The sequence below is a fragment of the Myotis daubentonii genome, chromosome 14, assembly GCF_963259705.1.
Source record: "Myotis daubentonii chromosome 14, mMyoDau2.1, whole genome shotgun sequence".
Taxonomy (NCBI): Eukaryota; Metazoa; Chordata; class Mammalia; order Chiroptera; family Vespertilionidae; genus Myotis; species Myotis daubentonii.
In genome coordinates, this window is record NC_081853.1 from 26,889,350 (window position 1) to 26,907,739 (window position 18,390).

Sequence of the window (18,390 nt, forward strand, 5' to 3'; positions counted from 1 at the left end):
AAAAAGAATAAAAAGTTAATGTCACATGTTTGGCATTTCATGGGCTTTCTGCCAGTCCTCACAGTGAACTTGTGGGGGTACAATGGCATTGTTCCCATTTTACAGATAAGGGGACTGAGGCTCAAAGTATTGATTTTCCCAACATAACATAGCCAATCAGTGACAGACTTGAGACTGGAACTCAGGTCTGTGCCAACCCAAAGCCAATGATGCCTTTTGGACTGTGGCTCCATCCCGTCCTCCAGCACAATTCTGAAGATGGGTGAAGTGTGAATCCTTCATTTTAAATGCATCCAAAACAAAGTAGGCTTTGACATTTAAGACTTCTAAGTGCTAGAAATATTGAGTTGCCCTTTAAAAATACATATATTTTAACCACCAAAAACAACTTAGAACTGAGTCTAAAAATCATATGGTTTGTACTGAATTTTACGGCTGAATTCTTTAAGATAGAAATTTCAGAAAGAATACAGAGACAACAAAAGGAATAATGGCAATGTCCTCTAAAAGATACTTAAACGTTTATTTTGATTTTTCTATCAAAAATACAAAGAATACAAATTTCATGATTTTTCCAAGGCATCAAATATTTCTTAACATTATTTTGCTCCTGAACACTTGAAATTGGCAGTAATTTAAAATCTTATACTTGGAAAAATTACAGACCAATCCCAAAGATTTTGTATATACAGTAAAACCTCGATAAAAGGAACTAATATGGGCAAGGGTGTGTCCATTAAAGCTGAAAGCCCATTATATAATAAAATAGGTTTTCTGAATGCATATGTTAAAAAATTGACAAATTATTTTACCTGTTTTCACTTATGTAGACATTTAATTAAAATTAAGTATATATGAAAGGTTTAATTTCACAGAAAAGTTTCCTACATGTATTACTTTAATTTTAAATTTATATTGAATAGATCTAGTAAATGTGTACATTCACCAGTCTCCACGAGTAAACAGATGCACACAGATGGGATGTGCCTTAGTGTATGTTGGAACTTCGGCGTTAAAACTGCTGCAGAAAGTGACACCATGCAACAATTACTGCTCCATGCGGTGTGATCACGTGTTTGTCATTCACCAGACATTGTTTACAAGTAGTGATTCTTGGATTTAAATATGTAGATTATAGTTGTAGATATTTATGTCATCAAAATTGTGTTTTTTCCAGCATATGGCCTATTTGCTAAAATTTATTAAAAATACTAGTAACAGTAAATAACAAAAAAATAACCTGTTAATTGCAAGCAACTCTTGGTTAAAAACATTTTTTAATTGAGAGGGTGTTAATTTCCACATAACATACAGACCGGAAATTTTGTCTGTTAAATTCTAAGTCCATTAAATCGAGGGTTTTACTGTACTGTATTTTCCAAAAGCATCCTTTGAGGATTTAGAGCAGGAGTGGAGGGCCTTTTTTCTGCCAAGAGCCATTTGAATATTTATAACATCATTTGCAGGCCACACAAAATTATCAACTTAAAAATTATCCTGCTACATTTGGTCAAACATTTAACTAACTCACCCCCAATGCCTTGGCAGGGCCAGACCGAATGATTTCTCAGACCTTATATGGCCCATAGGTCGGACACTCTCCACCCCTGATTTAGAGATTCAATGAAACTGCAGTGAACTATTTCAGTCCTTAAACCCAGATAAATCATCTGTGGGGCCAGCTGTCCCTACCATGAAGAATCTGTAACATAAACCCGGACTATAGGAGAGATTATTCGATCACTATTTTCAGAAGTTCTGACCCCTATTCAACTACCAGATACTTATTTGCTAAAGCAACCACTCCCAGCAAGGTAGAACAATTTCCAAGTAGTAAAAGATAAAGTAAAACCAAACAAAGAATTTTTTAGGACATCGAGGTTACATTCTTTCTCTCTCAAAGGGTGTGAGAGTAGTTGGGACATGTGTTGATTAAGTGTGGGTAGATGTTATTTTGGAGGAGCAAGCAAAGTGGCAGACACGTAACAGAAAACAGCAGAAGCAGTCATGGAGGCCCAGCCGCTGTATCAGACGTCCTCCATGATGAAAGGAATGAGGCCGGCAAGAGCACTCACATCTACAGCAAGCCCGAGGTCTCCAAGCTCGATTTTGATGGGGTCACTGTGAAGGAGCGCAGGATAATAAAGCTTCCAACCTTTTCCTTTAATAGTTGACTAAAAACTCGTAACTTCAAGTACACAGGTAGTGTCTGATGCCATAGGATAAAAGGAAACGCTTTACCTTGTAGATATTCCCCAACGCCTCCCAGAGAGAAGACAAATCATTTTGTAACACTTATTTCAAAAGCATCTTAAAGCTTCCCAGTGACCCAGAATACTGACAACGGTAACTTTTTTTTTTTAACCAGGTAAGTCACAGCCCCATTTAACACCTTTCTGTGTTCTGAATTAACCTCAACTAACAGGTTAAAGGGTGTCTTTTTCTGTAACAGTCAGAAATGTTAGTCATTCAGGAGGTTTTCTATTTTGCTTTTCAAATCTTATTTTGAACAACTCCCTCGGGGTAGAGTACACATGAAGTGAGGCAATAAAAACTCAGAGCCTTTGGAGATACTGTACACTAAGGAGATTCTGCCAAACCATAAAAAGAGGAAAGCCCAACAGATGTCCAATTTCCCTCAGGTCAAAGCCAGTGGGTTTGCTTTTTTGAAGTATCAAATCAAGTTCTAGCCACAAACTGGGTTTATAGTAAACCTGCTTTGCAGAGTAAGGGCTTAGCCTGTCTCGGCAATACAGCACCAATTGGCGACAGCTGATGAAGGTGGCCCTTTAGTATCAAGGGAGCGGCTAGTGGTGTGGCAGAACCTGGCACTCATCTCCGAGGAGGAGAGGCAGGAGGGGGTAAGGCAGCAGGTCTCTGAGTGTCACCTGGATATCTGAAGACACCGGCTAGATGATGCATGCAACCAGCCACACACAGTCCCAAGAGAAGGGGGAAAACAAGTGGGAGAACGCTTGTCATGCCGCCAGATAGGAGCTGCCTTCTGCCCATCAAAGCTGCTCACTGACAAGACAAGGGGTGGAGAGACTTAACAGATGAACACCAAATCCAACGTAAGGGCACGCTGCCAAGTCTGGCCCCTTGAAGAGTGGAGCAGGTGCAGAATCTAAAACCAGTGCAGACTCATGCTCTGGTGTGGAGCAGGTCAGAGGAGGGGGCACGGGGTGAGCTGGATCCTGAAACTCAAATGGGTGTTGTGTAGGTGCCAGGGCCTGTTTCACTCCAGCTTTTTGGCTGGCACCCGTGTCCGAGCAATGATGATGGGCACCAGGGCCAGACAGGCGATGAAGAGGGCCCACAGGGGCCGGTAGAAGAGCCAGCCAGCAGCCACGGTCAGCAGGGTCAGTGAGGTGGCCACACAGAAGGCAAAGGCCTTCAGGCCAATGTTGACCAAGTCTCGGAAGACAGGAAACCAGTCCACTGTGGGGAAAAGAAAGGCAGTGAGGCTTCCGAGGACGCCATGTTCTATGTCTCAAAGTCAGCAGATGGTTCCTGTCTCTAGACAAGGATGAGCCCCTGATGCCAGGTGAGTAAGGGGAGGAGAGGGTCATTGGTGGAAGGCATAGCTTAGTGAGGGCTGAAAGATCCAAAAGAGGAGCCCTCACTCCTAAGCTGCGTGGGCACACTGACTGACCACCCGCTGCACACTGCTCCAGGGAGAAGGCATGTACAAGTGCTTTGTGAACTTTAAACTGCATGTTGTAATCAATCTAAAGCCAATATAAAGACATTTGGCCACGGGTGGTGTGCTCAGTGGTTAGAGTATCTGCCGCGCCGCCCCCCCCCCCAACTCCTGCCCCCGCCCCTCACTCCCCCCCACACACACACCAAAGGGTCACAAGTTTGATTCCCAGTCAAGGGATGTACCTGGTTGCAGGTTCAATCCCCAGCCCCCATGGACACATGCAGGAGGCAAACAGTCAATGTATCTCTTTCACATCAATGTTTCTCCCTCGTTCTCACCCCTACCCCCCACTTCCACTCTCTAAAAATCAATGGAAAAAATATCTTTGGGTGAGATTAACAACAACAAAAAGACATTCGACTGTAACAGTGGCAAATAGCATTTGCTGTGCACTCACAAAGGAGACTGGGCAGACTTTTCTGTGGGTGCCTATCTGGGCCCCTCAGCCACTCCTAGAGGTATTTGTTCATTCAGGCAGCAGGTTGTTACCAATTATCTACATGCCCAGCTCTGCATGGACTGAGGGAAACAAATTAGCCTCAGCTGGCCCCTGCCCCAAGGCTCTCACAGGCCCAGTATGAAGTCTAGAATCCGGCTAAATCCATCTGGAACTACCCTGTCCCTGGCCTGTCTAGCATCCCATGGCTGCTATCCACTGGGGGAATCTCCACTCAGTTCCTAGGAGGCCCCAGTGGTCTGGTGCCACTGGGTTTGCAGAGGAAGCCCTGGTGCCCTGCCTTGACTACAGGATCCTGCAGGCCACCTCACGGCTCATCTTTGTCTACTCTCAGGTAGCACCCCTATTTGGCCTTCTTACAGTATAAAACGTAAGAAGCAGAGTTCACGTTTTATACTGTTGACCCTGTGTCAGGCACTACCTGTACCATCTCATCTGACCCACAGGCCTAACCCTTGTAAGGCTGGTATTATTTTTGTGTTGTTTTTTAATCCTTATCCAAGGATATGTTTTTTATTGATTTGAGAGAAACATAAATGTGAGAAACATGGATCAGTTGCCTCCCATACGTGCCCCAACCAGGGATCAAACCCGTAACCTAGGTTATATGTCCTGACTGGGAATCAAACCCCCAACCTTGGGGTGTGCGGGGCAATATTCCAACCACTGAGCCACCCAGCCAATGGAAGGCTGGTGCTATTCTTCACCTCATCTTACCCACAAGGTCACGAGGCCCAGGGAGTTTAACTTGCCCTAAGTCTTACAGCTAGAAAGCGCCAGAGCCAGGACTTAAACTCAAGACTGTCTGAGCCCAGAGCCTTAGCTCTAAGCCATGGCTCTGAGCCTTGAAAGGACAGGGACTTTGTCCTGTTCATTGTGTGGTCTCCTGGGCTCAGAGCAATGCCTTGCACACTCCAGGCGCTCAGTAAATTCTTAATGAACAATTTTGTGTTGCAGGCTCCTGAATCACTCCCCCTGCACTTTGGATCTCTCCATCCTCTCAAGTCTGTTCTGAATCTGGAATGTCAGCATTTCAGATACGGAGAGAATCAGAGGAGCACAGGCAGGCAGAGATTCAAAGAAGGGCCCTCTGAAATAGACTCCAACCTTCTCATCTTGATGATGGGGCAGCAGTCTCTGAGAGAAAAAATGACCTGTCCAGGTCACCCAACCACAATGGGCTTAGTGCAGAGGAAAAAGTTGGAGGGTTCTATTCAAATGCAGATCTCTCCTGAATGGAGCTCAGAAGTTGCCCAAGTGACCCAGCCTGGTTCAGGGCTGAGAGCCTTTCTGAGCACAAATCATCTATCCAAAGAAAACCTTGGAGAAGTGTTGTCCTTCCCCTCCCTGAACCTCAGTTTTCCCATCTGCAAAATGAGGCAGGTGACCCTCCGTGCTCTGATAGTCTGGGGTATATGCAGCCAGATCTCTCCCAAACTGGAATGGGTAAGTGGGAGAAAGGTTTCTGTTGGGGCTCAGAGAAGGCTGAATCATCTGACTGGACAGGGACACACTGGGGTAAAGGCTCATGGAAAGTCCTCTGAAGTCCCATCCTCCCATTCCTCTGATTGCAACAGTCTAGACCTGCCCTTACTCAATCAGCTGGGCACTCAGTCCTGAACCAGGCTGTGTCACTTGGGCTACTGGGTTCATGGGTGCCAACCTCAGGCTATGGGAGCAGCCCAGCAAACTCTCCCTTGTGCCCCAGAATTGCTGGCTATCCCAAATCTAACCCAGAAGTATAACAATTTTTTAGTGTTTCCTATTTGCCAAATATTTCATAAAAATACAAATGAGGTGTGAGACAAATTGCAGCTAGCACGGGAAAGAGGATGGCCCCAGGTCCAGAGCTCGGACATAAGATTTCAAGTCCAGCTCACTGCAAAGGCTGGCCCTTCATCCCAAAGCTATGGAGTAGGTACTCAGAGATGGGCCAAATGCCCGCTCCCTGCCCAAGTTGCATACCATCAGGCCAGAAAAGCTGACAGACGGTGTGAGAAGCATGGAGCAAGCACAGGGGGCTACAGGAGGGCGAGCAAGATTCCCGCCCCAGTCTCCCCACCTACCCAGGGTATAGAGGATCCGTGTCATGAGGTTAAGGCCCATAAACATGGCCATCCAGCCAGCAGCCCGCAGGCCCCATGTCTTCATGGAGTTGCTCTTTTGTTCTCTAAGAAACACCTCCTGTAGGACAAAGCAGGGCAGGTGGCTGAGGGGGACATAACAAAGCAGGAGACATTGGCCATTTCTGAACAGATCAGAGGGAGGTAAGGGCGCATCTCCCTCCCAGGTCTAAGTGCCTCCCCAACCTAGCAGTCTGCCGGGCCATTCTTTCCCTTACCATCCTCTAAATGCTGAAACTCTCTGACTGCTTCAGTCTACACTCTCCCAGGAAGATGCCTTTCTGGGCCTCACCCCCTGGCTCCCACCGCCTATGTGACATCTCCACTGCATATCTTGGCACATCTGACACTGGCTCTGGAGTTTCCACCCCAACCTGTTCTCTGTCATCTCCATCTCAGCAAATGGTACCACCCACCCACCTGCATAAGCCAAAACCTGGGCGTCAAACTTGGCTTGTTCCTCCCCTCACCATCTCTCATCCTGGCCATCAGCAAGTCCTGTCAACACGGGGTCCACATTTCCTCAAATCCTCTCTCACCACCGTCACCCCTCTCACCAGGGCCCCTTCAGTAGCCTCCTCCCCATGGGCCTCCCTGCTTCTGCCACCACCGCCACCTTCTCCATGCAGCCAGCTGCGCCTCAGCCCCATTGGGGCACAGGTCAGACCTCCCCTGCCTTGGGGCCTTTCACATGCGGTTGCTCTGCGGAGAGCATGTTTGCCCAGTTATGCCTGACCAGCTCCTACACGTTCTTCTAGTCTTGGCTGAAATGCCGTGTCTTCAGAGAGCCTACCTAGACATTATCTATAATAATAATATGATAGCTAACTGATAGCTAACACTTACTGCTTACTATTTATCAGTCATTGTCCTAAGTGCTTTACAAGTATTACTTAATCCTCAAAATAACTTGATGGTCCTAACCGGTTTGGCTCAGCGGATAGAGTGTCGGCCTGCGAACTCAAGGGTGCCAGGTTCGATTCCGGTCAAGGGCATGTACCTTGGTTGCGGGCACATCCCCAGTAGGGGGCATGCAAGAGGCAGCTGATAGATGTTTCTCTCTCATTGATGTTTCTAACTCTCTATCCCTCTCCCCTCCTCGCTGTAAAAAATCAATAAAATATATTTTTAAAAAAATAACTTGATGAGGAGGCACACTTATCTCCATTTTACAGAAGATGAAGCTGAGGCTCTGAGAGGGTAAGTGATATGCCCAGGGTCTCACCCCAGCAGGTAACTAAGCTATGAGCTTGAGGGCATGTCTGTTTTATCCCTATGTCCCTGGGGCTCAATAAAATGGATCATCTTCACAACAACCAAGTAAGGTAGGAATAATTGCAATAATCATTTTTTTTTATTATTAGTTAAGGTATTACAAATGTGTCCTCATCCCCCCCATTAACCCCCAACCCCACCCCCCCAATCATTTTTTTTAATTTCCATTTTACAGAGGGGCCAACAGGCTGAGAGGATAATCAACTGGCTCAAGGTCCCATAGCCAGCAGAAGGCAGAGCAGGGCTTGAGATGGGGCCATCTCCAGTGCCCATGCTTGTCCACACTGCACTCTCCTGTCCCCAGGACTGACACCTGGGCAGCCTGACTCCCAGGGTTTGGTTTCTAAGGGCCCCAGGTTGCCTCCTTGGCTCAGGGCCTTCTCTCCCTGCTTAACAGACCCCAGACCCTGTGCTGGAGGCCCAGGGTGATCAGGAAGCTCCTGGCCATCTCCACTGTCACAGTCTTCCCTCCTGGGAAGTAATCTAAGCCATGAGCCCACCACTCCTCTGGGGGCAGCTCACACCCAGCCTTTGTCTGGAAGAGGATGGAAGCCTGGGTCAGGGCTGACGCTCTGGGGGAGAGAGAAAGGCCTGGACAGGGCTTCCTAATATTAGAAACTCCCCAGGGGGCCCTGAGAGCTGCTGGAGGAAAGGGTGACTCATGCCATGTCAGGCTGGGAGGTGGCAGCTCCACCCTGAGGTTGGTAACTGGGCTCCTAGGCTGCAGCCCAACCACACCCTAGTCCTGGTTAGAGAAGGCTGGGCCCATGCAGCTCCCCGGGGTTGGGTGCTAAAGTGAGAGGGATGACAGCTGAGGGCCTAAGCTGACACCTGCCCACTACCCTTTTCAAGACCTTCTGATGCAAAACCCAGCAATCCTAATCAAAGCAAGCACAGAATACGTAGTGATACACTGTGTTCAACAATGGAAGAGCTGTATCTTTCTGTTAAAGAGGATTTCCTGCTTAGAGAAGAGTGGCTAACTTTTAAGGCATGCAACTGAACTACTCGGTACATCTTTGTACCCCTTCTCCTTGGGACTTAAGAGGAGGCATGACCCTCCCCTTCCTCTATAGAGAGGAAGGGGGTGCCTGCCCTCACCTGGTGAGACTCTGCAGCTCAAATCCCTTCACTGCCACCTAATCCACCCCCTCACAGGGGCCCTGCCTCCTCAGGAGTCTTCTTCCCCTGACCACTCTCTCTGGGTGCTGGCCACACAGACACTCTTGATGTTCCCAACAAGGTGAACTCTGACCTGCCTGGACTGCTTCCAGCACTGACCCCCTCTCTTCACTTGGCTCTCAGCAGAAATGTTACTCAGAGAAGCCTTTCTAGACCACTGTCAAAGCAGATTCCCTATTACACCCGTTTATCTCCAAGCATCTGCCTCCCCTTCCTGATACTCAGCGCAAGGTGCCCTTACTTGTTTTACTGATGAGTCACTCTCCCCCACAATACTGGACGCCAGTGAAGGAGTCTGTTTTGCCCAGCGTTCTATCCTCCGTGTCCAGCACAGTCTGGCACACGGGAAAATGCTTACTCTTATTTCTTTATTGCCTCGTTGCACTGGCTATGACCTCTAGTAGTAGGTGCTTATTTAATAACCTTATTAAAAGTGGCAGGGAGGGGTACACCAGTCCCTCCATCACAGAGGTAGACAGCAGCAACTCACCTCGGCTGAGAAGTCCCCATGGTGCAGGAGAAGCAAGGTGTCCCCAGACTTGGTGGAATATGAGACTAGCTGGTCACCTCGCTGCCGGGCAATCACAGTGACCTGGTCAGAGAATTGAGTGTTGGAGCTGAGACAGTGACCAGCCCACCCGGCTCCAGCACCCCTCTACACTGTGTGCCTCCTAGGGAAGTGAGTGAGGAGACCGATGCCATCCCAGTTCTTAACCTGGGGTCTACGGATATCCATGGATGGCTTCAGGGCACACAGACCTCTGACCCTGCTCAAAGGCATGCCTCACTGAATACGAGCACATGAGCACAGTTCCTGGAGGGAGGGTCCAAAGCCACATTCCCAACGCTGTCCATTCCCAGGGAGATCGGAAAGCCTGAGTCTGCCCTGGAGAAGTTACATTACCACATGAGCTGGACCCAGGTCAGGGTCGTCGCTGCTCAGCCCGGCATAGGAGAAGGAAACTCGCAGGTCTCCGACCTGGGGGGTAGAAGAAAGTGGGGTGAGTGAGGCGAGGAGCAGTCAGCCTGGGCCTGGGTCCATGGCACTGTCGAGCCCCTACATTCACCCTCTTTTCCCACCCCTATAGCTTTTCCCACGTGGCTCCATCACCTAGAACTCCCTCCCCTCCCATTTCACTTGGCCAAGAGCAGCTGTGGATGCCACCAAGCTGAATCAGTCTTAAGCGAGAACGTGACGGCTGTGTATTCCTGGGAGATGGTACTTCAGGGGCCCTGATCTGTACTATCTGAACTGTCGAGTCCCTCTGTGCACCTCTGGGTACTTGGGGTTTTCGCTGTGGTAGAAATAGTCTCCCCGGCGAATGATGTCCACGTGTGGGTCCTCCAGCTTGGACAGGCTCAGTGGCTTGAAGTTGTCGACTTTGTCAATGAGGCCTGAGAGAAACCGGGTGGTTAGAGACGATGGTGTGCAATTTGAAACCCCCTGATCTTAAACCCCTCAGCCTGACATCCTTCCCACCGCACCCTCACACAGCCCTGCCAGCTGCCCCCTCCTGGCTCATTCTCCTCAGGGCCTTCAGCACACGACCCCCACGCACAGTGCCCTGCTCCAGCCCCCGCTCTTCCACTGCTGCCCCTTGCCAGCCCCACTGCAGTCTCCCTCTCCTCCAGGAAGCCTTTCCTGTCCCCTCTCCGTGCAGTCAGAGTGACCACAGCTCTGAGAATGGTCTTGGCTCTGCACCCATTCCACCTGGGGTCTGGTTATCCATGTCCAAGCCTGGCTCCCATGCTGCACAGAGACCCCTGGAGGCCAGGCTGGTGGGCACTAGCTAAGCAACAGAGCAGATGGCAGAAGGCCAAGCCCTCGATCCCAGCCTCTCCTCCCTCGCCTTGGTTATTTGGGTCCTCGGTGTCTTCTCTCCCACCTTCCTGGGTCAAGCTCAGGGACAGAGCCCTAGGAGTTCCTGTGGCCCGTGATACTGCCCTGTCCCTTGAAACCCACTCTTCGGAATAACTTGGTGGGGAGGGGGATGAGCCACCCACTCCTTGGCACAGGCTGAGATGCCATGTGGGGCTCAGCGGTGGAGCCCTCAGGGAAAGCCTTGGCTCGACTACTGGCTCAGGGCCCCTTGAGGAAGGGTTCTCGGCTTTGTCTGGTCAGACAGGCACCAGCACCACAGCAGCGCCTGGCAGTCCTTCTCTGGAATAATCCAGGGGTGCGAGGAACCTGCCCGCGGTGGGGGTGTTCTACACGAGTCCCCACCTCCTAGAGATTTGCCTTCTCCCTGACCCCAGCCCAAACCATGACCCTGGAAAGGTTCTGGTTGACCCATGTCCAGGGCAGCAGAGCCACCTTCACCACCGAAGGGCTGAGTGCTGGCGGCACCAGTGGCTGAATGGAAGCACAGAACCTCTGGGCTGGCGATGGCTCACCCAAAGGGGCCAGAGACTTACCTGCCGAGAGGAAAAACCGGCCAATCTGGACGAAGGGGGCTGTTGCTGTGAACGACTCCACGGCCATCGCACTGTGGGAAAGGGGGCGCTATCAGGAAAGCAGGGCACCAGGTGGGAATATCTGAGTTCCTTTGGGTTGTGCTGGGGAGGGTCCCTACCCAGATGGCTCCTGCAAGTCCAGACCAGCCAGGCACTGCAGACATCTTGTCTTTACCAACAACTCCACCCCTGGGTGACCTCAAGTCCCCCTTCCCTGGATGGAACATCCTCATTCTGTCTCCTGTTCCCAGAGCTCATACCCTCTTGCCTAGACCCCCAACCAGCCTGTCCCACCCCCAGCCATTAGATGGACCTTCCATGGACTTCACAGCCTCACTGACCCCAGCCCCAGGTAGTGTGTAAGCCCACTGTGCACATTCACACCAGGCCTGCTCCACCCCACGCCCCTGAGCTAATGTCCCCCTGCCAAAACCCTACAAAGGCCCAGATCACATGCCACTGCTCCTGGAAGCCCTTCCTGACTGTCCTCCTTCCCTATGGCTAATGGTTAACAAAGGCTTCCCTGGTACTACACATGCAAATCCCTTTGGGAAGTGTCCAGGCCTTAAATTCATGACTTGTTTGAGGGTAGCTTGTTTGGGGTCAGGGAAGTTGGGTCTCGCCTCTGTTCCTGGTGCCCAGGAGCTGTCCCATCTAGCACCCAGACTTGTGCCAGGGAGTGGGTGGTCATCCCAGACCACAGTGTGGCCCACATGTCCAACACTTTAATCAACTCATGAGGCAGAAGTAACTCAGTCCCATTACTCAGATGAGGAAGTTGAGGCTGGAGACATGCCAGTGACGGCTAAGGCTGCACTCAGGCCTGGGGGCCCAGACCTCACCTAGGGTTTTTGTGGCCAATCTCTCGGTCAAAGTTTCTGCTGTTGACGATTTCCGACCGCCATTCAGGGTCTGTTGTGGGAAGAGGAAACAACTCAGCAACCATGGTAGTAGTGGTCACATGTCCAAGGTCCACTTATCCAAGCCTGTGACCATTCTAGAGCTGAAGGGGCAGCTCCTAGAGCCTCGCTGGATGATGGGAGAGCAGGGCTTTGAGCACCAGCACCCAGGGACCCCGACACCTGGTTCCGTGCCCTTCCCCACTGCAGGGATGTGCCCAGCATCTGCCCACAGGCCTGGGATGTGGCCCTGGAGAACAGGGGCCTATACTCACTGTAGGAGTACTTCCTCTCTGTTTTCACCTGCCCGTCTTCAGTATAATCTCTGTGGGGAAAGCACAGCAGTTCCAGAGTCAGTCCGTCACCCTGAGACATTCCCATCTCTAAGCATCTCCAGCTGAAGCAACTTGGGGCTACCCAGTCAAACTGCCCAAATGGAGCAGGCCTTGTCTGCACCAGCCCAGACAGGCTGCTCACTCCCTGGCAGACAGCCAGCTCCAGCCATTGAAGGCCCTGACCCAAGAAAAACTGCTTTCTCATCTGGAGCTGAAATTTGCCTCTGCCTGGCTCACACCAAGGGTCACAGTTCCTCTCTCTGGACTCGGAGATCTGGCTGTACCCTCTGCTCCAAAACAGCACCATGGAGACCCTCTACAGGTGCCCTGCGCCAGGCTGAGCTTGAGCTGCTCCGGCTCACCCAGCCACCTCTCCACCCCTCAACTCATGGTCCATTTGGCTCAGGTGGGGGTGGCCCACCATAGTTCCAGGTGACCCCCACCATGGCCACTGAGAGTCTCCCCTAAGACGTCCGTTAAAACTGATAGGATGTTGCCCTAGACCAGGGGTAGGCAAACTTTTTGACTCGAGGGCCACAATGGGTTCTTAAACTGGACCGGAGGGCCGGAACAAAAGCATGGATGGAGTGATTGTGTGAACTAATATAAATTCAAAGTAAACATCATTACATAAAAGGGTACGGTCTTTTTTTTTTTTAGTTTTATTCATTTCAAACGGGCCGGATCCGGCCCGCGGGCCATAGTTTGCCCACGGCTGCCCTAGACAGTTTGGCTCAGTGGATAGGAGTATCGGCCTGTGGACTGAAGGGTTCCAGGTTTGATTCTGGCCAAGGGCACATGCCCAGGTTGTGGGCTCGATCCCCAAAGGGGTGCATGCAGGAGACAGCCAACCAATGATTCTCTCTCATCATTGATGTTTCTATCTCTTTCTCTGCCTCTCCCTTCCTATCTGAAATCAACAAAAATATATTTTTTTTTAAAAAAAAGAAACCTGATAGAATGTTGCCAGCTGGGTGATTCAGTTGGTTGGAGTGGTGTCCTGTGCACTAAAAAAGTTATGGGTTCAATTCCCGGTCAGGAAACACATACTTAGGTTGCGGGTTCAATCCCTGGTCAGGGTACGTATAGGAGGCAACCAAGTGATGTATGTTTCTCTCTCTCTCTCTCTCTCTCTCTCTCTCTCTCTCTCTCTCTTCCCTCCCCCCCATTTCCTCTCTCTAAAAATCAATAAAAACATATCCTCAGGTGAGGATTAAAAATAATATTTTTTAAAAACTCATAGGATGTAAGCCAGGAGGCCATTTCTGTCCCCTCATGGGAGAGAAGATGGAATTAACACATGGGAAAAAAAATTGTTTGTGGCCTGAAACCAGTAACGCCTTAAGCTCAGGCCACTCTGCATTGGATTTCTGCCACCTCCAAACAAAAGATCAGTCACTAATAACTTCGGGATAATTTGACATTTCTCTGATAGACGATTTCATACTTTAAATTTCAGAAGTGTCAAAATGAAAGTCACCTGCATGTCACCCTCACATCTGCACCTTCTCCACCCCCAGCTGATTTGCACTCACTGGTACCTCACCTGGACTCCTCGGTTTCCACCCACTGGTACATCTCCACGTGCCGCCGCAGCTTCACCGCCGGAATGTGGACCCCATAGTTCGGATCAGACAAGAGCTTCAAAAAGAATCAAAAAATCAAAAGTGAATACATAACAAACAAAACCACACCGGCTCAGAATGCCTGGCTCAGGGGAAGCTGGACTAGAAAAGAAACAGACAGAGGACCAGGACGGGACAGGACAGAGAACTCTACGTTGCTTCACGTAGGAGAATGGAGTGAAGCTGCCTTCCCCAAGTTCTAAACCAATGCCTGTGACATGTGCCTCACAGCACAGGCTCAGGCTGCATGGCCCAGTGGCCCTGGAAAGGTCCAATAACCAGAGTACCTTCGTAGCCTTGCACTAGACACACATGCTAATCATAATCATTAAAGCACCTATTTGTAAAGCGTATGCCACATGCCAGGCACTGTGCCAGGACGTTAGCTACTTAATCCCACCCAATCTTCAGAACTGGCCCCCCAATTTGTTACAATTCTTCTCCCCAATTTACAGATGTAGATGTTGAGACTCAGAAGTGATGGGTCCACACAGCTGCTGAGTGTGGGGTCAATAATCACACCCATGTGTGTCCATGCTTTCAAAATCCTCAACCCGACAATGTCTAGTGATGTGCCGCACGCCTCCGGGGGGTCAGCAACCATGGTGAAACGCACCTTGGATGTCCGCAGGGCCCCAATGATGTGCACCAGCCTCCCCTCGTTCTCCGGAGCCACACTGTGGATGCTGTCGGGGGACACCACAAGTGAGAGCCCCTCAGCCAGGGCGGTTGCTGTCTTCAACGCGCGACCCTGTGAGCAAAGGGGAGTGAGCATTTCAACAGCTCAGGCGTAGCCTGACACAGCATCTCAGGGCAGCATGGGCCTCAGAGAGCATTGAGACTGACGTTCCCCTGTTGCAGTTGGAAAACTGAGGTCTACCAAGTGGCGGTGTGGGGACTGAAACCCAGGGTTCCTGCTTTCCCAGGCAGACCTCTTCCCACCACCCCACTGCCTCCATACTAGAGCTAGCTGCCGTTTTGTCTGCCTTGTACCCCTTTCCCTATTTTCCTCTGCTTTCTCCTCCCCTTCCCTTCTCAGTCCATGTGATTTATTGGGTGTCAGTCCAAATCATGTGACCCAGGCCTAGCCAATCAGAACATTTGTTCATTGGCCATAGGGACTGGTTCAGAGTGAACACTGAGACCCAAGCCAGGACTCAGAGATTTCCCTGCAACTGTTGCTAAAATCATTTAGAAGGAGATGGTTCCTTTGTTCTCTGGGGCTGCTAAGCTGATTGGATATAAACCTGGAATTCCTTTGCCACCACAAAGGAAGAGTCTGCCAAAAAAAAATCCACAACAGAGAAACACAGACAGCAGATAAAGAAATGGAGATTCCTAGTGACCCAGCATAAATGCCTGGATGCAACCATGCCTAAAGCTGGTGCTACCCCCAGGATTTCAGGTGTGTTAACCTATCCACTCTCTTCTCACTTATTTTGGTTGGGGTGGGATGTGTGTGTCAAATCACAAAGAATTCTGGTGAATTCAACATCCCCCTCTCTCTATTGTAAAATCTAAGTCCTTATTACTAAATCCAGCCTCTGGATTCACAGCCTTTGCCCCCTGACGCTATGGGGAACCTCACGCTGCACAGACCCTGAACAGTTTACCTCATTGGTAAAAATTAAGTAGAAGGAGAGTAGGAAGGTCACGAGCCCCACAAACATCCCACCCGAGGTCTCGCTCAGCCGCTCCAGGAAGCCTGGCTGGGGGTCAGTCGTAATTTTGACATGTTCTCTTCTATTACTCATATTAGAATACTGGAAAAAAAAATGAATAAAATTTAGTTTTTTAAATAAATCAAATTTCATTATTTATACTCAGTTTTCATCTTAATTATATATGGTAAAAATGCACAGATATTAAGTGTACAGTTTGATGGGTTTTGACAAATACATACCCCATTTGACCAACATCCTGGACAAGATACAGAACATGTCTATCACCCTAGAAAGTTTCCTTGTGCCCCTTTCCGGCCAACACTCCCCTCTCCCCACCTCCCAGAGTTAACTACTATGAGTTGGTAAGGTGGGTAGAGATATGACACCCCCAGTCCACATTCTGAATCAAATTCCCTATGAACAGGATGATAGAGACTTCCTATGCTCATCCTCACTACCCACCCCTACACCTATCCTAACCTGAAGGGCGCCCTCCCGAGCCTTCTGCCTTCCCTTCCAAGTCATCTTGATGTTGGCTGCATAATGAGTGTTGAATACCTCTATGTATCCTCAGTGACACATACCCTTCCAGTCCCAGCACGCTGGGCTCAAAAGTAATGAGTGGTGGGAACAGAGGTCAACACACAGGCCCTGAAAATCACTTGCTGTGAAACCCTGGGTAAGTTGCTCTACCTCTCTGATCCTGTGTGCTCGTTTATAAAATGGAGTTGGTAAACAGAACCTGTGACAGGACAGTGGTTACACTGCATAAAAAATCTTGTCACCTGCCTGCTCCACCCCACCAGGGCTTGGTGGCTCCTCCCCTAAATACACACACCGGGCTACTAGAAGCAACAAAGACTTGGCAATAGAGGATACCCAAATTCATCGACATTCCTTGGCAAGGGTCAGGTCCCAACATATCCCAGATGGTCTCTGCCCACCAGGATGGACCAGGATGGACACTGTGAAGAATTTTTTTTCATCTATTAAGTTCCTACTTCGCACCAGGCACTGTTGAAAGCATAGCCTCCCTTAAACTTTCCAGTAACCCATCCCACTAGAGATCAGGGCCACACAACTACAGAGAGGAGGAAAGTGGATTTGCCCCCAAATCCAAAGCCTGCCATTTTCAGCACCTTCCCCTGACGTCATCTGCCAAGCTGGCTGTGAGACCTGGGCAAGTGCCTTCCCCCGCTGGGGAAAGTCTCCATCTGTAAAATACGGAGGTGGGGTATGGGGGCAGATAGGAGTCCACCTTTAGGGGTAAGTAAGTGAGTCTCCTGACTGCCCTCTCTCCTGGCAGACCCTGGGCCTCATGGACCACCTCTGAGGCCTTTCTGGGTGCAGCATTCAAGGCCTCTAGGCCTCGAAGACAACTCTAATCTGGGGCAGAGTGGCTCGGGCTGTCAGCCACACAAACTCTGCCTCTCGGAGGGTGTGGGAGGTAGAGAGGATCCTTGGAGACAGAGAAGGGGCGTGGAAGGAGGGTGTGACCGGCCAGGAGAGAGTGGGTAGGACACTCCACCACAGCGGGAGGGAGTGTCTGGGGCTGGCCGGGTTCCCCAGCTGGCTCCAGAAGCACTTTCACAGAGGAAGGGAGTGGTGAGTCACCAGCTTCTCCCCTAGGCAGCACCCTGGTGGAAAGGGCCGCTCGATTTGTTGAATGAATGTTGCACTTAAGTAGAATGGTTCTTGAGACACGCTGGCTGCGGGGAGAGGAGGCCAGCGGCCTTTGGAAAGGATTCACCTCCAATCGGGACCTTTCTAGCCAAACCCACGCTAGGAGGATGAGGGGCCAGGCAGCAGGGAAATGCGCCCTCCGACGGTCACCCTACCTCCTCCGCTCCCACCATGCCCGTCCGCAGCATCACAGCCTCGGTTCACCTACCCGCCTAGGCGGGGGCGCACTGCCTGCGCAGAAAGCCCTGTCGGTCCCTGCTGGACAGCTCCGCCCGGGCGGCATCGGCCTCCCCACCCTTCCCGCGGACTCGCCCCCTCTCTGAGGTCACGTCCAGCTCCGCAAATCTGGGAACAAGGGCCCCGGCGGTAACTGGGGGTGAAGGTGGGGCTGCTGGGAGGTGCCGCGCGCAAGTAGATCCCAAATGTCCGGGGCAACACCTCCTGAGTCTCCCTGCCCACAAAAGCGCGCCCAAAGAATACGGACAAAAGGAGTCTGGAGTCTGGACAGGCTAAGAGAAATGAAGAGATGGATTAGCTGCCGGGAGGCATGCAAACAGCTTGCAAAGGGAGCCAGCGGGACGCACAGACCAGGGTCAGTCGGACAAGCAAAATGGATCCACGAGAGGAAAGAGGCCCCGTGACGGGGAAGTTTGGGTGTGGCCCGACAGACCAGGGGACACTCACATTCGCGGCCATGGTGAGGCCCGGCTCGCCGCCCCGGCTCGCTCTGCTCAGGGAGGAAAGGGGTTTACGGCCAGAGTGCGGACGACCTCTTGTCTGCCTGAGTTGCGAAAACGCGCGTGAAGCCCAGAACCAGAGGGGATGTACTACAATGTTACCGCCCCGTGATCTCCAGCCTCTCTGCTCATGCGCGCCGCAAGGTCTTTTGGAAAACGTAGTCCGTGGTCAGGCACTTTGGCCACAAAGTTGCAAAAGGCCTTGTATGTCACTGATACGCCTGCGCATTGCAAGGCTTTCTGGGAAGTG

At 50.6% G+C, this 18,390-nt stretch overlaps 1 protein-coding gene across 1 annotated transcript; it reads right to left on the minus strand.

Moving 5' to 3' along the window:
- Positions 1–504: 504 nt before the first annotated feature.
- On the minus strand, positions 505–18,272 carry TMEM43 (transmembrane protein 43). Its single transcript, XM_059663734.1, has 12 exons — positions 18,088–18,272; positions 15,670–15,819; positions 14,673–14,807; positions 13,978–14,072; positions 12,372–12,421; positions 12,040–12,109; positions 11,159–11,229; positions 10,017–10,138; positions 9,648–9,722; positions 9,234–9,335; positions 6,230–6,347; positions 505–3,441 (listed from the first exon to the last, which is right to left on the minus strand). The coding sequence occupies exons 1-12, from the start codon at positions 18,097–18,099 to the stop codon at positions 3,239–3,241; spliced, it is 1,203 nt and encodes a 400-aa protein (XP_059519717.1). The 5' UTR covers positions 18,100–18,272; the 3' UTR covers positions 505–3,238.
- Between the last annotated feature and the right edge of the window lie 118 nt (positions 18,273–18,390).

Excerpts from the sequence above, each read along its gene's own strand:
- TMEM43 (XM_059663734.1), bottom strand. Across the intron at positions 12,422-13,977 it reads GTGGAAACCGAGGAGTCCAG|AGATTATACTGAAGACGGGC; the intron begins GTGAGGTACCAG and ends CTTTCCCCACAG. Across the intron at positions 9,723-10,016 it reads AAAACCCCAAGTACCCAGAG|GTCGGAGACCTGCGAGTTTC; the intron begins GTGCACAGAGGG and ends TCTACCCCCCAG.